This window comes from Pipistrellus hanaki (assembly GCF_964339955.1).
Source record: "Pipistrellus hanaki genome assembly, chromosome: 12".
Lineage (NCBI taxonomy): Eukaryota > Metazoa > Chordata > Mammalia > Chiroptera > Vespertilionidae > Pipistrellus > Pipistrellus hanaki.
In genome coordinates this window covers 50,456,058-50,476,014 of record NC_140514.1, presented here as the reverse complement: position 1 = coordinate 50,476,014, position 19,957 = coordinate 50,456,058, and the positions used below count along the sequence as shown (strand labels likewise).

The 19,957-nt window shown below is 47.8% G+C and overlaps 1 protein-coding gene across 5 annotated transcripts; it reads right to left on the bottom strand.

Annotated features, from left to right (window-relative positions):
* Positions 1–4,066: 4,066 nt before the first annotated feature.
* IL1RN (interleukin 1 receptor antagonist) lies at positions 4,067–19,522 on the bottom strand. 5 transcript variants are annotated; one of them, XM_084900031.1, is made up of 5 exons: positions 19,323–19,522; positions 8,897–8,948; positions 7,298–7,386; positions 6,226–6,338; positions 4,067–5,273 (listed from the first exon to the last, which is right to left on the bottom strand). In XM_084900031.1, the coding sequence occupies exons 2-5, from the start codon at positions 8,911–8,913 to the stop codon at positions 5,061–5,063; spliced, it is 432 nt and encodes a 143-aa protein (XP_084756157.1). In that variant the 5' UTR covers positions 8,914–8,948; positions 19,323–19,522; the 3' UTR covers positions 4,067–5,060. The 5 variants fall into 5 exon arrangements, 4 of the variants coding, with proteins under 4 accessions (XP_084756157.1, XP_084756156.1, XP_084756158.1 ...); XM_084900030.1 differs by having other exon boundaries at positions 8,897–9,059; positions 19,323–19,337; XM_084900032.1 differs by lacking the exon at positions 19,323–19,522 and adding an exon at positions 9,087–9,174.
* Between the last annotated feature and the right edge of the window lie 435 nt (positions 19,523–19,957).

The window sequence follows — 19,957 nt, the reverse complement described above, 5'->3', positions numbered from 1 at the left end:
TTTTATTTATTTGGTCCTCTCTCTCTTTGTTGATTAGTCTGATTAAAAGTTTATCTTTTGTTTTGTTTTCAAAGAGCAGATCTTAGTTTCATTTATTTGTTTTGTTTTCTTAGATTCAGTTTCTTTTCTTTCTTCTCTGATCTTATTTCACTCTTTCTACTCACTTTGGGCTTTGTTTTTCTAGTTCCTTTAAGAATAAGGATAGACTGTTAATTTAATTTTATTTTTTTTTTAATTTCTTGAGGTAGGCCTATATTGCTATGAATTTTCCTTGTAGGTCTGCTTTTGCTGTGTTCCATAGATTTGGGGTCGTTATGTTTCCATTTTCATTTGTCTCAAGGTAGCCTTTGATTTTTTTCCCTTGGTCGCATTGTTAATCCATTAACTATTTAGTAACATGTGATTTAACTTATATGTGTTTGTGTGTTTTTTAGTTTTTTTCCTGTGACTGATTTCTAGTTTCATACCATTGTGGTTGGAGAAGATGCATGAAATGATTTTAGTTTTCTTTAATTTATTGAGACTTGTCTTATGATCTAACATTTGGTCTATCCTGGAAAATGGTCTATGTGAACTTGAAAAAAATGTATTTTCTGCAGTTTGATGTTATAATTCTCTGAAAATATTAATTAAATCCATTTGGTGTAATGTGTCATTTAAGGCCTCTGTTTCACTGTTGATATTTTTGCTGGAAAGTAAAAAATGTAATGGATATTAAAGACCCCTATCATGACTATAGTACTGTTGATATCTCTCTTTATGTCCATCAGTATTTGCTTTATATATTTTGGTGCTCATATGTTGGGTACATAAATGTTTATAAGAATTATATCCTGTTGTTGGTTTGCTCCCTTTATCATTGTGTAATGACCTTTTTTTCTCTTATTATCCTTTTTTTTTTAAAAAAAAGTCTATTTTGTCTAATATTAATATTACTACCTCAGCTTTTATGTGTAATTTCTATTTGCATGGAATATCTTTTTCCATCCCTTTACTTTCAGTCTGTGTCTATCTTTCATTCCATGGTGGGTTTTTTATAGACAACATATATATGAATCTTATCCATTCAGCTAACCTATGTCTTTTTATTAGAACTGTTTACATTTAAAGTGACTGTTGATAAGTATGTATTTATTGCCATTTTATTATTTATCATTATGCTCCTCTTTTTTTCCCTTTTTCTTCTTATAGAAGTCCCTTTAACATTTCTTGCAATACTAGCTTGTTGGTGATGAACTCCTTTAACTTTTCTTGTCTAGGAAGCTCTTTATTTTTTCCAATTTTAAATGATAGCCTTGCTGAGTAGAATAATCTTGGTTGTAGGTCCATGCTTTTCATCACTGTAAATATTTCATGTCAATTGTTTCTGGCCTGAAAAGTTTCTTTTGAGAAGTCAGCTGACAGTCTTACAGAAGCTCCATGTAGATAACTGTCTTTCTCTTGTTGTTTTTAAAATTCTCTTTGCCCTTAACCTTTGCCATTTTAATTGTGATGTGTCTCATTGTGGACCTTTTTGGGTTAATTTTGTTTGGTACTCTCTACACTTCCTGGACTTATGTGTTCAAGTTAGGGAAGTTTTCAGTCTTTATTTCTACAAATAGGTCTTCAAATAGGTTGCTACCTCTCTTCTTCTGGTACCCCTTTGATACAGATGTCATTGTGTTTGATGTTGTCCCAGAGGTTCCTTATAGTATCCTCATTTTTTAAATGTGATTGATTGATTGATTTGAGAGAGAGAAACATTTATTTATTTATTTATTTATTTATTTATTTATTTATTTATTCATTAGTTGATTCTTATGTGAACCCTGACCCATGGATAGAACCCACAACCTTGGCATATTAGGATGACTTTCAAACCAACTATCTGGACAGGATTAGCATGCTCATTTTTAAAAATTCTTTTTTTTTTTTCTTTTTGCTGCTCTGCTTGCGTGTTTTCTGCTACCTTGTCTTCCAAATTGCTGATTTAATCCTCTACTTTGTCTAAACTGCTATTGATTCCTTCTGGTGTATTTTTCATCTCAGTTAATGTATTCTTCGCTCTGACTGGTTATTTTTTATGGTTTCTGAGTCAGGCCAATGATCAAATAGATGCCTCTGCATACCAATCCTGAGTAGTTAATTCAGGCTCAGTAGTCTACCCAATGCCAAACTCAAATCTGTCCACACCAATTGTTTTAAACTCCACCCAAACAAGCAGATTTGTAGCCACTTACAGCCTGCCTGCTTTATATTCCCCATGAAACTGTACCTAACATCTGCCAGCCAAGGATAACCCAGACCATAAAGCCCCCAAGATCTGCTGTCCTTTGGCACCCCATGTCCCTGAGATTCCAACTGTGCTGCTAAGTGCATCAGCCAGACACACAGGCCCCCTTTCCCCAGCCCTGTTTCCTCTTCTCCTCTAAGCAGCAACCATCACCAAGTGACCAAATTCCTATTGTGAGCTCCCTCCACCCCCAAAGTAGCCTGTGAAAGCATCACCCAGCAAGCGTCAGTGTGCCACTGCCCCCTTATGCTCATACTTCATTCTTGGACAGCCCCAAGTGCCAGGAACCTCCTACATCTGGGCTTTCCCCCTTTTCCAGTCTTCCTGCAAACTCTGCTAGCCCTAGTCCCCTGTCTTCTCAAATTTTCTGACCCAAGTAGTACAATCATTTCTATGGACTTATCAGTTGCCAATTCATTTATTCACCAAATATTTACTGAGCACCCAGGCCATACCACACACTCATCTGGGTACCTAAGATGCATCACAGAAAATAACATGGAAATCCCCCCTGCCTGTGTGGACTGATGTCTGAGGATGACAACAGCTCACAGCTTCTCCAGTCCCAAAGAACACTGCACCTGGGCCAGGAGGTGCTAAGGGGGGAAGGGGGTGTGTGTCTTGGTGTTGGCAGTGAGCTAGTAAAAGGTGCTGCCCTTTAGCATTGAGCTTCTCACACTTTTACCCATGTAGAATCCCCTGGAGACTAGTTAGGATTAGATCCTGTCAGTGAGTCTGGTATGAGGTCTGGGATGCTGCATTTTAACTCTCTGAATGCTGCTGCTGCTGCTGCTGGTCTGAGGACCACACTTTGAACAACAAAGTTTTAAAGCTGATTGCTTTGAAAGTTGACTCTTCCAGCATCAATACTAGTAAAAATCATGTTAGTGCCTACCAGAGAAGGTGTTTGCAAAGGTTAAATGAGGTCATGCAGTCCTTTGCATTCTCTATAGGTTATCTGCATTTGGCAATAAGGAGACTGAGGCTCCAAGACCTTATCTCATCCAGGGGCACACATGCAGACAGCAAGTGGCTCCAGAGTCCCAGGGCTCATGTGTGTGGCTGCTCCCTGTCTCACCTTGAACTAACCTCATCGCATAAACCTCTGAAGGGCAGGATGGGAGCAGAATCACGTGTTCACTGTTGCTGTGACCATTCAGCCTTGAAGGGTTTCTGTCTTAAACTTCTCCCTTTCATCAGGACTGAAGACATATCAACCCCCCACGCCCTTTTATCACACACAGCATTTCACTCGCATCATGTCAGTTCATCCTTGTATAGTCGCCTTCTCACACAAGGAAGAGAAACTGAGATGGCCAACCTCCTTGGCCTCATCGTCGTCACACACAGGAACTGAGACCTAGACAATATCGTGACGACTTTCTCCAATCGGTTGCCTTTTAACCTGCTGAATGTAGTTTGTTCTTAGCAATGAGAGCTCCTCCTCAATTAAAGCTGGGCAAGAAGTCGAGTTTATGAGAAGGTGAGGTGGGGCTCCTTCCCAGGCTCCTGGGAGAGGGACCTAAGGAGCCCTCTTTGGAACCGGATTTAAGCCACCACTCTCTTGGACCAAGCAAGCAGCCAGGCCAGCTGAGGCTTGAGTCCAGGACCCTGGGCAGGAGTAGGATGCACTCCCCGCTCGTCTGACTATTAGCTGAGGAACATCTGATAAGCAGTCATTCTTAGGGTCTAGTTCACCCACCTCATGAGCCAAATGCAATGTTCCCCTTGGAGATCCTGTTTCCCAGCACTCTCTGCCCCGAGTCAGGGGTCATACAAACAGCCAGCAAAGTCGATGCGTTTTTAAGGTTTTATTGTAAAACAGAGCTTAAATGATGGGGAACAGGGAACTTCCCACTGGACACAGGCAGCACATAAGGGCCAGCACACACTCAGTCCTGCAGGCACCTGAGACTCACACTCAAGTCCCCGTCCCTGCTCCAGCCTGGCAGCACCCAGACACCAGGCATCTCTGACCAGCCTCCATGTGGAAGTGCTCTCGCCTCCGGAGGGAGGAGGACGGGGGCCAGCTGCACTGGGGGCACTGCCAGCCGCTGGGGGAGGCCTGGAGTGCAGATGGTGCTTGGGCCCGGGCAGTGGGATCCAGACTTACTGGAATGTTTCAGAAAGAAAAAATTAGGGACCCTGGTACATTAACTTCTCATTTTACCAGTTAGGGCCTTATAACAATAAGAACGAAATGCAAAAAGGAGACTTGTTTTCATCAAAATTTTTTCACAAACACGTGGATGTTTTACTCTCCCACCCCCTTCCAGGAAGGGCACAATACCCAAAGAAAGCCCTCCTAAAATTGGATACAGTGGGCTTTGAAAATACCGTGAAATCCTTATTTTTTATTTGGCCACAGACCCTAAAAGCACTGCTATCCCAAGGTTGGCAAACAAGGTTTGGGAGCCACTTGGTGGGAAGTGAGCGGATGGCTTCTGGGACCTGGGCGTGGACAGTGGGCAGACGGGAGCTGGGAGGGGGAGCAGAGGGTGTCCAGCTGGCAGGTGGCCCGGGTGCTGTCGGAAGCACAGGTGACACTACAGGAAGGGCGTGGAACGGCACTGGTGTTCCAGTTGCTCTTTAGAGAGACCACTCGGGGTGGCATGAAGGTTGTGGCAGCTGAGAGGCTGCAGTTGGAATTGGACACCAGGTTTCTCAGTTCCTTGGGGGGCCCACCTGCCATGGCTGCTCCCCAGACCCCACCAGGCTGAAACCCTGGGCAGGGTGGAGGGGCATCTGGAGCCCAGATGTGCTGGCCGAGGGCAGGGTGACAGCACCGCTAGTCCTGCTGGAAGTAGAACTTGGTGCCCCTAATGTCCTCCAGGGGCTCGTTGGTGAGGCTGACGGGCTGGTCGGCCTCCAGGGCCGTGCAAAGGAACCAGCCAGGGTAGGCGGCCGACTCGAAGGTGGTGATGGGGCCGCTGTCCGAGCGGATGAAGGTGTAGCGCTTGTTCTGCTCCGTGGTCTTGTTCAGGTCAGTGATGTTGACCGCCTGGAAGCCAAGAGGTGAGCAGGTGAGGGCTCCTTTGCTGCCTGCCCCTCCACCCACCACAGGGGCCTCAGGCAGCCCAGGACCTGCCAGTGGGACGCTGACTGGCAAGCCTGTGGGAGATCACACGGCCCCCGGACACACCTTGGCTTGGGAAAATCTGACCGCTCCGGCCAGGGCTCAGAAAGTTTAATGAACACAAGGCCCCATCAGCGGGTGCCCAGGCCTGTAGAGGCTGAGCTCTGTTGGCTCTGTGCCTCCAAGGAGGGGGCATTACAGAAGGTGGCCCATCCGACATTGTAGCCCATCCGACATCGCCATCCCGACTCCACACGGCAGGCAGTCGCCCTGCCACTAGTGGAGCGATGGGACAACGCCACAGTAGGGCCACTGGGCTAAGGTTACATTTGGGTTAAGCTGCATCCCAACCTTCTCCCAAGACAGAGCCGTCTGTTCTGAGGGCAGCCTGTGAACCCTGCATGGGACTAAGGAGTGCAGGGCCCGGATGGCATGCCAGTCCATGGGTCTGATTAGCCAAGGACTGGGAGGGAGAGGTCTGCATGGGGCTTTACTGAAAGAGGCCTAGTCTTCGTGGGTTGGAGGCCCTTGGACAAGAGAGCAGCACCAGAGATTGAGGTCCCCAAATGAGCCTCCTCCTGGGGCCCATCCCTGAATAGCTCCCTCCCCCATTGAGGCAGACTCAGCCATGTGACGGGCTTTGGCCAAGGGGACATGAGCAGTGTGATGCAAGCAGACATTTAATAAGTGTGTGATTGGGGAATAATCCCTGTTAGAAGCCAGCAGCAGAGCTCCCTGCTGGATGCACCTGCACGACCGGCCCAGCCACCTCCCGTGAAATAGAATAGCCCGGCGGACCCCAGACAGCCCTCAGAAAGAGCACATGCCATCTCATACAGGTCCTGGTGGGGGTGGCTGTTACCAGGCAGGTGCTTACCTCCAGCTGGAGCTGGATCTCATCGCCAACCTTGACGCAGGCCAGGCACAGCTTCTTGCCATGGATGCCCAGGAGCACAGCGTGGGGCTCGACAGGCTCCATGTCTATCTTCTCTGAGGAAGAGGAGAGGGCAAGATCAGCTTGTAGATAAGAGGAAGCGCTGGTGGAGAGAGCCTGGATGCTTCCCGGGATTCCTCTGTCCTCCAAACTAAACCCAAGGTCTTAGGACTGTGGGGCCCATCTTTCCGATCTGCATCCAAGCAGAAGATCCAACCAAGAGCAGCCACCTAGCTGCTCCTTCGGACCAAGTTGCCTAGGTTCTGCTCCACCCGATGTCTATCTTCCCTCAATCCCTGGAGGGAGACCTGCGTGCCGGGTCGAGGTGTGCTGCTCATGGGCAGGGAAAAGAGCGCATGAGGTCCTGAGAGGGACCCCAGGGCTTGGCATCCCTGAACCCACCTCTCCCCTCAGTGTCTCTGGGCCTCACTGCAGCGTGTTTATTAGGAGCAATTCCAGGACTGAAAAGGTGGGTCAATGGGGGTGGGGGAGGAGGAGCGTGGAGAACAGGGGAGGCAGCGGGAGGAGATGCAGGGGATGCCAAGCCCGCCGACACAGCATGTGGAAGCTTCCCAAAAGACTAGTGCTGACACTCTCCCACCTGCCCTCATGGTACTAAAGGGAAACTGAGGCATAGACTAGGACGGCTGCCTGAGTCCATCTGACTTATTTGGAACCTGGCCTGAAACTTGCTGATTGTGTGCATGAGGAAGGGACCCAGCCCAGCTGTGTGTGCTGCGTTCACTGTGGAGGTGAGTGAGAGTAAACCACAGGGACGTGGGGGCTGACTGGGCGCAGGAGGAAGGCAAGGCTCTACCTGGCCTTCTGCCCCCTCCATCCCCTGCCTGGAGTTGTGGCCCTGTGAGCACAGTGCCTGCAGGTGAAGGCTCCCCAGCTATATCTCCCCCTCCCTGCCCTCAGCTGTGCCCTCCAGGGGCCCGCCTCCCCAGCGGATCAGGAGCCACAGTGCCCCTGACCCAGCGCACACACATTGGCTTTCCTGGCAGCCACTCACCTTCTAGTTTCGTATTTGATCCTTGCAAGTATCCAGCAACTAGTTGGTTGTTCCTCATGTAGAAGGTCTTCTGGTTAACATCCCAGATTCTGAAAAGCGAAAGGGCCCTCTGTACTGGACAAGGTTGTGCCCGGCCCTGGGCTCAGCCCCTTCTGGTTTCCCCAGAGCTCCCTAAGTCTGCACTCAACCTTCTGCCGGGGAGCGGTGTTTCCCACACCCACAGCATGAGGAGGCAGCTGTGGTGGCCCCGGCCAGTAGACAAGCCCACTCCTGGCCCTGGTCCCCTCCACAGGTGCCTGGACCTCAGCCTAGGTGTGGCCCCTGCCAGTAGGACTGCCAGGGGCACAGAATCTGTCCACTGCCCCACACAGGCTACCGGCCACCATGGTTATGGAGCTCCTGGAAGGTGGTGCGTCTGAGGATCTGCATTTTAAAATTTTATTTTACTTTTATTAATTTAAGTTTTTTAGCTATTAATTTAAATGTACACTTAGAGTCATCTGAGACCAATGTTTCAATGCACAGAGGACCTGGTGGTGACCTGGGTGTCTGTCCCAGAGCCTGTCCTCCACACCAGGGCCTGTGCTGGGTCTGACAGGGGCAGCATCCCTGGAAGCAGTCAGCTTCCCATCTAGCTTACACAGGAACCTGTTTCTGGCTCCTGGTTTGTTCTTCTTAGCGAAGAGCCCGTCCACTGGAGCCCGTCTACTCTCTGCTGCCCACCAGCCCAACCGTGGCCTGTGCCTCGCCTCCTGTCCTATGAATGGTGGCTGACAGCCCCACCTCCCCAGGGAGCTTTGAGGAGCTCACAAGCTGGGTGGTTGGTCAGGCAAACTAAAGTTCTCTGCATGTGGACACAATTGACCTTTTTAATGATTCTAGTTCCGGAGGAGTGTCCATCTGAAGGGTCGAACAGCCCGGACTGGAGTCTCCGGGGGCATCTCCTGGAGCTCCCTGCCCACAGGAGGAGGCAGAGCAAACTTCCCACCTCTGGATACACACGCACACAGTCTGTCCTGCAGCCCCAGCCAGAGACACCCAGCACTGGGGGTGAAGTCACCCAGAGCAGCTCAGTCCTGGGAAGCAGGGTAGAAGGCGTTTGCAGATACGTCAGTGACGTCTCACAAAGCTCCTGATCCAGTCGCTAAAAATCACAATCCTATGGGGATACTTTATAGTTCACAGAGCACAGTCACACTGTGACCTTCACAGGTGGGCAGGGAGTCATTGTAAACCCCCTGTCACAGGTGAGGAAACTGAGGCTCCAGGGGGCAGGATCTTCCACTGTGAGCACAGACAGGCACTGCTAACCACCATCTAGAACCCAGAGCCACCCTGCTCCTGGCGCCCTCTCTGCTTCTCTGCCCAGCACACTCAGCCCAAACCCTGGCCAGGCTCTTGGGCACATGTCTGTCACCTGCTGAGTTGCCAGGGTCTCTGGGAACGTCAGGCAGACCTCAAAGCCAGCCACACTTGCACATCTGGGACATTTTGAAACACAAGCCCTGCAGGCTCCACACGTGCTCGCCCCTTTTTGCAATAATGGACATCCCTTTCCTGCCTGGCAGAGATGTCCCCCACCTCCTCCATGGGCCTTACCTGAAGGCTTGCGTCATGCTGGTCCTCTTGTCTAAAGGGCGGCAGGCTGTCTCTGAAGGGAAAAGGAAGAGGAGGAGAGAGATTAGGTGACTGAGGGGGCACCTGCAGGTTTCCATCCTGGGGCGCCTCGTGCAACAAGGACTGCCATTCTGGGCCAGAGGAGCTGCTTATAAAGAAGGTAGTCACTCACCAAACCAGAAGAAACGGAAATGCCTTCACAATTCCAAAAAAGAGAAACGCTTGCTGTTGTCACGGTCAGGCCTTCCGTGTGTCGCAACGCAGTGTTGTAACCAACCCTCCCCTTTTCCCTGGTGTAATTTCCCCAAAATGGAGAACTCCATTTCCCTTCACTGAGTTCCTGGGAAGAAAAGCACAACCATAACCAAACACTGTCATCTGCCTGACAGGTGTCCAGGGACTGTTGGCCAACCTAAAACAAAGGTGAAGAACCCGAGGCATGGATACACGTGACAGACAGACGGACAGATGTCAGAGGGGAGAGGAGAGACTGGATGGAGGAAGGTGATGGGGATTAGCCAAAGAGCGTATATGCGTAGCCCAAGGACACACACAACAGTGTGGTGATGGCCAGAGGGAAGGGGGGTGTGGAGGCTGGGAGGAGGTGGGCAAAGGGGTGGGATGGGGAGGGAAAGAGACTTTGCCTGGGGGGATGTGTGCACGATGCAGTGTGCAGAGGAGGTTTTGTTGAGTTGTACACTTGAAACCTGTATGGTTTTATGAACCAATGTCCCCCCAATCAATTCAATTTTTAAAAAACTACAAATTCGAGTAAAAATGTCCCCGTTCCTAATACTGAGTGTCAGGGCCGAGCACAGGGACCATCTCCTGTCACATGGTGTTCACAGAAGGAGGGACGACCTAGCTGGACTCTGGACCAGGGCTGTGAAAGGACCAAATAGTAAACATTTTGGGATTTGTGGGCCACACAGTCTTGTGATTTCTCAACTCAGAGTTGTAGTTCAAAGGCAGTAAACAGTCCGTCACTAAACAAGCTGGGTGAGTTCCGTGTGACCTGATTTACAGAAACATGTGGCGGCTTTGCTGAAGGTTTGCTACACCTGCTCCAGAGCCAGCTGCCTGGGAGGGGCTTTGACACCAGCTCTGCTCCTGCCTTCACATGTCTGAGGTTATGGTCCTGGGACCCTGGGTGAACTCAGCTCTGGGTCAGAAGTGGGTCCAAATCCCCCCCTGCCCCTCTCACATAGCCACTTGTGTGCCCTTGAACAAATCATTTCTCTGATTTCAGCTCTGTCTCCTCACATGCAGAATAAGGCCCATCATGTCTTACCCATAGTGTGAGGAGGGAGGGAGGGAAGGGAAGAGAAGGGGAGGGGAGGGGAGGGGAGGGGAGGGGAGGGGAGAGTTCCAGTCCAGAGTGGCAGTAATAAACATAAATTTCCTTCCTTACTGCATCATAGAGACTTAGGGGAAAGGTAGGCACACTGGTATTTGTAGAAAGAACAAAGGCAGGAAGGGTTCTCTGTGGCCTGAGTGATGGGAGCAGATGTCAGTGCAGAAACAGGTTTCAGCGTCTCAGGACTGGGGAGAGCTCAGCAGTCCCCCAACCTCCCAGTCAGTTTGGAAGAGGACCCGGAAGGCCCAGGAAGGAAGGGACCTGCCTAAGTCACACAGCTCATTAAAGGCAAAGACAGGACTGCCGGCCTGGGCCAGCCTCCTGAAACCGTCCATGTGATGAGTCTGACTTTATTTTTAATCAACGAATCAGAGTCTATGTCCAAATGAGGGTAAACCCTTCCTAGGGGAGGTCACTCTGAAAGTTGCTAGAACAGTATATCTTAAAAGTTCTTATCACAAGAAAAAAAATTATATAACCATGTGTGGTGACAGGCAGATCATTGTGTCCTACACCCGAAATCAATATGTCAATCACATATCAATAAAAAAATAAAAATAAAGAGGAAGGCTACAAAATCTTTAAAAAGCTCCTCATGAGAACAAATGGAATATTTCTGCAAAAACCGTATCACCTCCCTGAGCATTTGCTTGGGATGGCAGATGGCTCCTATGTGCCCTGCTCTGTTGCCACAGCCTTTGGTTGGTGGGAGTCGTTGACTCTCTGCAGCATGTTTGAGAAATTGTATCTGCCTTTGAGGGCCAGGGGGCGATTTGTTCTTGTTAGTTTTAGGGAGGGCTGCTTGAAGGAGGTGATGGGTATGAACCCACAGTCAAAGGCCTGCCCACAGTTTGGCTCCCGAATATGTTCCTTGGCCCCCAACCCAAGTTCAGAGACAGATATCTCCTGGAGAGCCGAAGCCTGGGTTCCCAACTTTCCCACGCATGTGCCCTTTGCCCACTGCACCTGAGAAGTGGCCCGCAGGCCTTCCTGGGTCTAGGTAGGGATTCTTGGGCCTGGCTTGAAGTCAGGCAACCTGGGCTTCGTCCTCCTTCATCATTCCTGAGTTGGGCCACTGGGACATGTATGTTCCCAAGCTCTCCATTAGCGGGGCTATTAATAGACACCTTACAATGGGTTGCTATGAGGACTGAGGTGCTGCACATGGTGTCGGTCACAGAGGAAACACTCAAACAATGGATTATTATTGAATGTGCTTTTCATCCCAGGTAAAGTGGGGAGGGCAATCACAATGCCCTGGCTGTCTACACTGCCCAGGACTCCAGCCCTCACTCCTTGGTGTAGGAGGAAGCAGAGGGAGGGGCAGCTCCCTCCTCTACTCACGCTTCTGGCCACAGTTCTACTCTTGGTTCCGTCTTACGACAGTTGATGTCCTTACTATTTCTGCCCACAGGAACCTCTGACTAAACTCATTCTCAGTTCTAGTGCTCAGTCCCTCACACTGCTTCCTGAATTAAGTCCAATGACATCACACAATGGGCTTGGCCCTCCCAGTCAGTCACCTCTTGTCCCTCCGTCTGAGCTGCAGGCATCACAGGTATGTCAAGTGCCTTCCATGCTGAGCCCTCCCTGACAGGACACTTGTGACAGCAGGAACGACCAAGTCCCACTTACAGAGAGACAGAAACACCAGGTTGGCCATGTCCCAGGAGGGGCAGTAGGCAGGTCTCCAGGGGGAGCCCTGCTTGTTGACGCCCATACAGCATTCAACAGGCCGACATTCACACGAACGCCATCTGTCTCTCTGAGTTTCAGTTCATTGTGTCTTTCTGTTCTGCAGTTTACAGTTGGTTTCTTTCTTGTAGTTTCTAGTTTTCTGCCAAAAGTTTCCATCTTGTCTTTGACATTTTCAACATTTTTTTGTGGTTCATGTAAAGGCTGCTCCTGATAACTCCCTCGTTGGAGCTCCGCTGGGCCTCCTCCTATTGTCTGTTTTGTTCCTGGGCAGGTTGCCTTGTCTGTGCCTGACAACAGGTTGCTGACTGCTGAACACCGTATAGCAAACACTGTTGGGATCAAATGAGGCCCTGGACGAAGTTGTCGGTATCCAGAGACGATTCACTTTGGCTTCCACTAGGCAGTGAGGCCAGGGCGCAGAAGCCCAGGTGCCCTTCCCCCAGGTAGGGCTGGAGATAACATAGTCACTGTGTGGACTGCTCCACTTCTGTCCACTCCTCATCCTCCAGAGTCCCAGCCCAAATCTGTGGCGTTTATCTAGGCCCCTCCTCCTCAGTGGGAGATAAAGGCAAACGTTATCTTCCTCATCCCCAAGCCCCACAAGTCTGTTCAAAGACCAGCCACAGCTTTTGAAACCAGCAAATGCATTCAGCGCAGCAAATGGGGTAAAGGCCCTGATGCCGAGCTCCAACTCGCTGGGAATTTGCAGTTTCTCAAAGCCTTGGCCAGACATTTCTGGTCAAGATGGTTGTGTAGGTAGATGCAGTCCTCCAATCCTTCCACAACCACATCAGAATTACCACTGAACTACAGAACAGCCATCATTCAGAACTGCCTGAAATCTAGCTGAATAGATGTCATACAACTAGGGATTTAAAGAAGCCACAGCCTGGCCGGGATGAATCATTGGTCGAATGTCAAACTATGAACCAGGAGGTCACAGTTCAATTCCTGATTAGGGCATATGCTTGAATTGTGTGCTTGATACCCAGTGTGGGGCATGCAGAAGGCAGCTGATCAATGATTCTCTCTCATCATTGATTCTTCTCTCTCTCTCTCTCTCTCTCTCTCTCTCTCTCTCTCTCCTCTAATCAATAAAATCAATAAAAATGTATTTTTGAAAATAAAGAAGAAAAATAAAATAAAATAGGAAGTGATGTCTTGGCTGCCAAGGTCCCTCCTGAGAAGTGAGGGGTCTCAACCTCACACCAGGTCTACCAATCCAGGGTTCCAGAGCCAGGAGGAGAAGTCCCCATAACTTCTGGGTGTAAAAACCAGTGGGGATTGTGCTGAGATGGAGGCTGCTGAAGTCTTAAGCAGCTCCTCTCAAAGGGGCCGTATATGGATTTACTAGGACTCACTCCCTCTGAGTTCCAGCACTGGGGCAGTAATTTGAATCAAACCAGGGACATATAGGAGAAACTCAATTGTCTGGCATCAGGGTGAAAGTTGCGGCGGGGGGGGGGGCAGGAGGTGGGGCTATCTAAATCAACAGTTGCCAACCGTTGGTTCAGGAACCAATGATAGTTCGTGAAGTCCAAAATGTTAGCAACCACTGATTTATGAGAGAGCTATCATAAAACTATCAGCAGAAATTTTGCAGACCAGAAGGGATTGGCAAAAAATTATTCAAAATGATGAACAGCATGGATCTACAACCAAGATTACTCCACACAGCAAAGTTATCATTTAGAATCTAAGGACAGATAAAGAGCTTCCCAGACAGGAAATAGCTAAAGTAGTTAGTTCATCGCCACCAAAACAATATTACATGAAATATTAAAGGGTCTTCTTTAAAAAGAAGAAAAAAGATTTTTAAAAAATGAGAAATAAAATGGCAATAAATGTATATATATCAATAACTAAATCTGAAAAATAAAAATAAATGAACAAGCAGAAACAGACTTAATACAGAGAACACTTTGACAGTTGCCAGGTGGGAGAGGTGTCCCTGCATCTGTCAACTCCCCAGCCCTGCTGGGTTACCAAGTTCATTTTCACCAAATCAGCAGCTTATTGGAAGCTCCCTACAGTAGCTGGTCAGATTCTCCTGGGCATCTCTGCCCACTAAGCACAGCATCAGGATGACTATATCTGCTGTCCAGCCGGTGAAGAGCAATCAGGAGCGTGTGTGTGTGTGTGTGTGTGTGTGTGTGTGTGTGTGTGTAAAGCCGACTGTTACAATCTCTGCTATAGGAACCCTTTCTCCTTCCAAGTCGAAGTGGTCAACCGACAGTGAGTCCTTGCTCAGCTTCTTCCAAGATGGGTTTGGCCCAGCAGTTTCTGGATTTGATGTGGATTTGCACTGAACGCCATTCTTTTTAAAATCTAGTTATCTTGGGTTTCCAGAGGGACATGTTTGCTCTTGCCAACTTGGCTCCAATGATAAGCTTTCTAAGGCAGCTTCTCCAGGCAGGAGGAGAGGGATGGGCACTTGGGACAGAGGGAGCTGTCTCTGCCTACTGTGCTCAGGCTCTGGGTTCTCCTCTCTCATACCGATCTCGTGTGGTCCTCAAAACATGACAATAACAAGCTGTGCAAGGCGGACACGTTTACATACACCTTTGAGAGTGGCAAATACATATACTCACTCTGTAGAATAAGAAATCAACGTTTAGCCGACACAGGTTTGGCTCAATGGATAGAGCGTTGGCTTGGGGACTGAGGGGTCCCGGGTTCGATTCCAGTCAAGGGCATGTACCTTGGTTGCAAGCATATCCCCTGGAGGGGGTGTGCAAGAGGCAGCTGATTGATGACTCTCATCGATGTTTCTAGCTCTCTATCTCTCTCCCTTCCTCTCTGTACAAAATCAATAAAATACATTAAAAAAAAAAAAAAGAAATCAACGTTCAGAATGATAAAATCACTTGCCCAGATCCTGACTGAGGCAAGATTTGAACCCAGTTCTTATACCCCTCCCCATACCACTGCTCTGCCAGCGGCATCTGGCTTTTCTTCTCTGCTTCATTTCACAGGTCACAGAAGTAAGAATTACATTTGTTCTTATGATGTTCCTTTCAGTTTCAAACTCATAAGTTACAGACCAACAGTTAATTCCATAATTGCTTTGAAATTTTAGTGTTTTGTTTTGTTTTGGTATAAGGAAAGGATGGTCTAAAACCTTACATGTGCTAAGGAGAAAGCTCCTTCCCTGTTTACAGACTAAGGTGGCCACTTACCCTGGTCTTTCCAGGACTTCCCCAGTATTGGTACTGAAAGTCCCACATCTTGGGAGCTCCTCAGTCCTTGGAAAACTGATATTATCACCATATTACAGGAGCCCTAAAAAAGTGCTATCACCATCTGGTAGCTGATTCCCCAAATTGCAGGTACAATTCACAAGCATTGTATCTTGCCTGTTTGGTGTCAGGTTTTTTGTTGTTTTGTTTTTGTTTTAATCCTCACCAGAGTGTGTGTGTGTGTGTGTGTGTGTGTGTGTGTGTGTGTGTATAAAGAGAGAGAGGAAGGGAGAGGAAAAGAGAGAGAGAAACATTGATGTGACAGAGAAATATAGATTGTCTCCCCTATGTACCTGATTGGGGATCAAACCCCAACCTGGGTATGTGCCCCGATCAGGAATCGAATCTTTAACCCTTTGGTGCACTGAACAACATTCTAACCAACTGAGCCACACTAGCTAGGACTGTTTTGAGCAGCAGAAATGTGGTCCATTTTATTAGGTAAATAGTCATATAGATAAAGCACACAAGATGCCCACCCCGCAAATTTGAAAATTCCACTCAAGAAAATTCCATAGTAGATACAGTAGTGACCATAGTAGATACAATAGTGAACAATTAATTTTAAATTTATCAATTCATATTTAATAGCCTCCAACTATGTAATCACTAAATAGTCAATATATAGCAGCTTAAAATTGTTTTCAAACTTGGGTCCTAAAAAGGACTTACCCTAAGTCAGTGGTACAGGGATGCCGAGGGCCCAGTAAGGTAGGTGACTTGCACAAGTTGTGCACTGGGTAACCCATCTGCATTTTGCTCCTCTGTCCCTGCTCTCCCAGCTCTTTAGTCAAACCAAGCATCTCTCCGTGTCCTCTCTCCTCAGAGCCCTGTTCTCTACATGGCCTGAGATGGAGATGGGATTCCTCTTCCCAGGAAATGGTGTCCTCACAGGGCTTACATATACTGTCTCCTGAATTCAATTCAACTCAAGTGCAGATACATTTAGTTAGCATCCATGTGTCTTTAAAATATTTTGGAAGAAACCATTTTTAGGTGCAATAATGTTTTTCACAGTATAGTGATTTATTTTTTCACAAATCTGAAAGGGTTCCAGCATCCTCTTTTACATATTGGAAAAAATGCACAGGCCCATGGTCTAACATAGTAGCATATCACTCTAGAGACTGCTCCACCCCCTGGTGGGGAGATGGGGGCTTGTTTCCCTTGAAATAATCCCTTGTGGTTCACCAAACACTTCTCCTTCCATGGTCTCCTCGGGTCTCAGGCCCCTGCAGCATAGCACAGTGGGGAGACAGACTGTCTGCAGTCAGGCCAGACTCCTTCCCTTACAGCAATGCCTGGTCTTGAGCAAATTGCTTAACCTCTCTATGCCCCAGTTTCCTCTTATGGAATGTGAACAATGATAGTCCTTCCCACATAGTTGTTATGAGGGTTAAATAAAATAAGATAAACCATGTGAAGAGCTCAGTAGAGCACCTGGTTTGCAGTGAGCCCAATGTCTGTTTGCTACAACAGACACACCTTGGAGATCTTGCAGGTTTGGTCCCAGACCACGGCGATAAAGCACACCCCGCAATGAAGTGAGGCACACAAACTTTTCTCTTTTTTGTGTGCATATGAACATTATGTATCTACTATAGTCTATTGAGGGTACTATAGCATTATGTCTAAAAAACAATGTACATACCTCAATTAAAAATACTTTATTGCTAAAAACGCTAACCACCATCTGAGTCTTCAGCAAGTCCAAGTTTTGTTTTATTTTTTTGATGCTGATGGCCAGTGACGGATCAGTGGTAGTTGCTCAAGGTGGGTGGCTGTCCAGTTTCTTAAAATAAGACGATGAGGTTCGCCACATCAACCAACTCCTCCTTTCACAAAAGCTTCTCGGTAGCATGCAGAGCTGTCTGATAGCATGTGACACACAGTAGAGCTTCTTTCAGATTGGAGTTAGTTCTTCAAACCCTGCTGCTGATTTGCCAATGAGCATATGTGATATTCTAAATCCTTCGTTGTCATTTCAACAATCTTCACAGCATCATCACCAGGGGAGGTGTGCTATGGTTCCTTCCACTTGAACTTGGAGGTAATTGTAAGGTTACTAATTGGCCTGATTATAATATTATTGTGTCTCAAGGATTAGAAAGGCCCAAGGAGAGGGAGAGAGACAGGGGAACTGCCAGTTGGTGGAGCAGTGGGAACACTCACAACATTTATCAATCTTATATGTGGTGCCAAAAGCAATGACCATGGTGACATCAAACATTGCCGGTCACAGATCACCAAAACACATAGGAAAATAAAGAGTCTGAAATATTACAATGCCAAAATGTGACGCAGATACATGAGGCGAACAAAGCTGTTGAAAAATTGGCACTGACAGACTAGCTGAATGTAGGGTTGCCACAAATGATCAATTTGTAAAAAATGCAGTATCTGCAAAGTGCAACAAAGTGAAGCACCATACACCCAGATACACCTGCACTGGGTTCATGAAACCCTGGGGGTTGGCCAACCTACTCTTGACATTGAGGCAAGTGAGACCCAGAAGGAAAAATAGTTTACTCATTAGAGGCCATCTTAGAATTGGAAACTGCGTCCTCAGACCACCAATCCTAAGATATTTTCTGTGTCCCACACAGACTTTTTATATATATATATACAGTGCATGAAATTTGTACCTGAATGGGGGATTCCTTTAGTTCAGCCTTCACCCTTTCCAATTGGGGACCCCTTGGGATGTCCGACTGTTGGATATCCCTCTTGCAATCTGGGACCATTGGCTCTTAACTGCTCACCTGCCTGATCACCCCTAACTGCCTCTGTCTGCCTGATCTTGCCTCCAACTGCTCTTCCCTGCTGGCCTGATCTTGCCCCCAATTGCCCTCCTCTACCAGCCAATTTGGTTCTGATTGGTCTGTTTCTGTGTCAGTGTCAAAAGCTCTGCCTCCTAGGCAGCCACTAACTCCTCACATTTCACCCAGATTTGTTTCTGATTGGACAGTTTCTATGCCAGTCAGCATTTCTGGGCCTATGAATGGGGCATGATCAGAAAAGCAGGGCTGATAAGCAGTCCCAATGGAGGCCTGCAGAGACATGGAGGCCCAGCTGCTGGCCAAACTGTGAGAGAAAGAGAGAGGCAAGTGCTGATTAAAAGCTGCCACAGAGGCTACAGATCAGACCCTGCTTCTCTCTTCAGGCCTCTTTCTGGCCCTCCTTCAGCAGTTAGTGCTGGGGCACCAGGCCTGCAGTAGAAGAATTCAGCACTGGATTGCCACGGCTCAGCACTGGTTGAGCCTCAGTCGTTATAGGTCATTACGCCCAGGGTTTTTATATATTCATATTTTAGCTGCTTTTTATTGTTCTTCTAGCTTATGAGTTATTATTAACAGAATAAATAGCTTAAAGGACTAAACATGACAGAAATAACAGAAATAAAATGAAATGCATGAACCTATAATACTTGTCTTTAAGGGACCCATCATTTAATCAATATTTATTATAATATAAAGCAAATTGTAAGTGGTTTTGTTTCTGTCACCCATACTTCAGTTTGAAGTCAGCACTTCTTTTCTCACACAGATCCTAACAAGAGTTTGCAAACCGGTAGCCCATAGACGATTTTATTTGATGACTTTATTTAATCAAAATACTACACATACCAAAATCAGAATCTCTTGAAAATAAGTTCTGTCTAAGTAGGCCCACATTCTCATGGGACAATGATGGAATTAACTAGTGACAGCTGACACCCTCCCTGTTTCCTCTCAGATCTTGTGGCCAATCTCAGCTTCTCTCAGTGTTCCTCTGAGTTTACACTGTCCTTCCTCTCATTTTAAAGAAATACCTCCCAAATTCCTATGTCACTATCAACAAGGGGAAATGAGCAATAGACTCTAGGAGCACCAAGGTGTTCCTCCCGTCGGGCGAGTTTCCTGTTCACCTGCTGGTGGCACCACAACCGCACAGTCTCCCGTGGCGCTATGGCCTCCCACATGGCCAGGTCACCCAGGCAGGCCTGGAGCTTCACGCCCCTGCCATTTCCCTGAAAGCTTGCTTCTCAGAGCCTGAAAGAATTTGGCAAACACCAGTGGTAGACATTTTCCTCCCAATTTTTCAGATGAAAAATACAAGAGTGGAAGGAGCTTACCTGAAGCCTTGGTTGGACCTGAGAGAATACAAGGTCTTCTGAGGTCTTCCAGCCGCTGGCTCCAGCCCAGGCTTCTGTGTAGAAAGGACACGAGGCTGTACCTGTGCACCACTGCCTCCTGGAAGCTTCTGCTTCTTCCTGAGACCTGGGAAGAGGCAGGAAAGTGCAGCTGCCTTCCACACACCCACGCAGGCTGGCCAGGCCCTGCTGCCAGAATGGTGACTCAGGTTAACAGAAGCCAAACTGGTTCTTATCTGCATAAGACTGGAGGTCACGAGAGGGCCTGAGCTGGACCAGTGGGGCTGGACCTGTGTGCCCACCCCACCCAAATGCCAACAGTTCATGCATGGGTCCATAGATGCAGACAATATGGACCATGTGCCAGCCACTCCTCCAGCCAGACAAGATCTTGATCCCCTGTGCCAGCCACTTCTCCAGCCAGACAAGGTCTCTGATATTCTTTTTTTTTTTAATTTTTACATTTTAATATATTTGTATTGATTTCAGAGAAGAAGGAGAGGGGGAGAGAGATAGAAACATCAATGATGAGATTGGTTGCCTCCTGCACACCCCCTGCTGGGGATCAAGTCCATAACCCAAGTATGTGTCCTGATCAGGAATCAAACCATGACCTC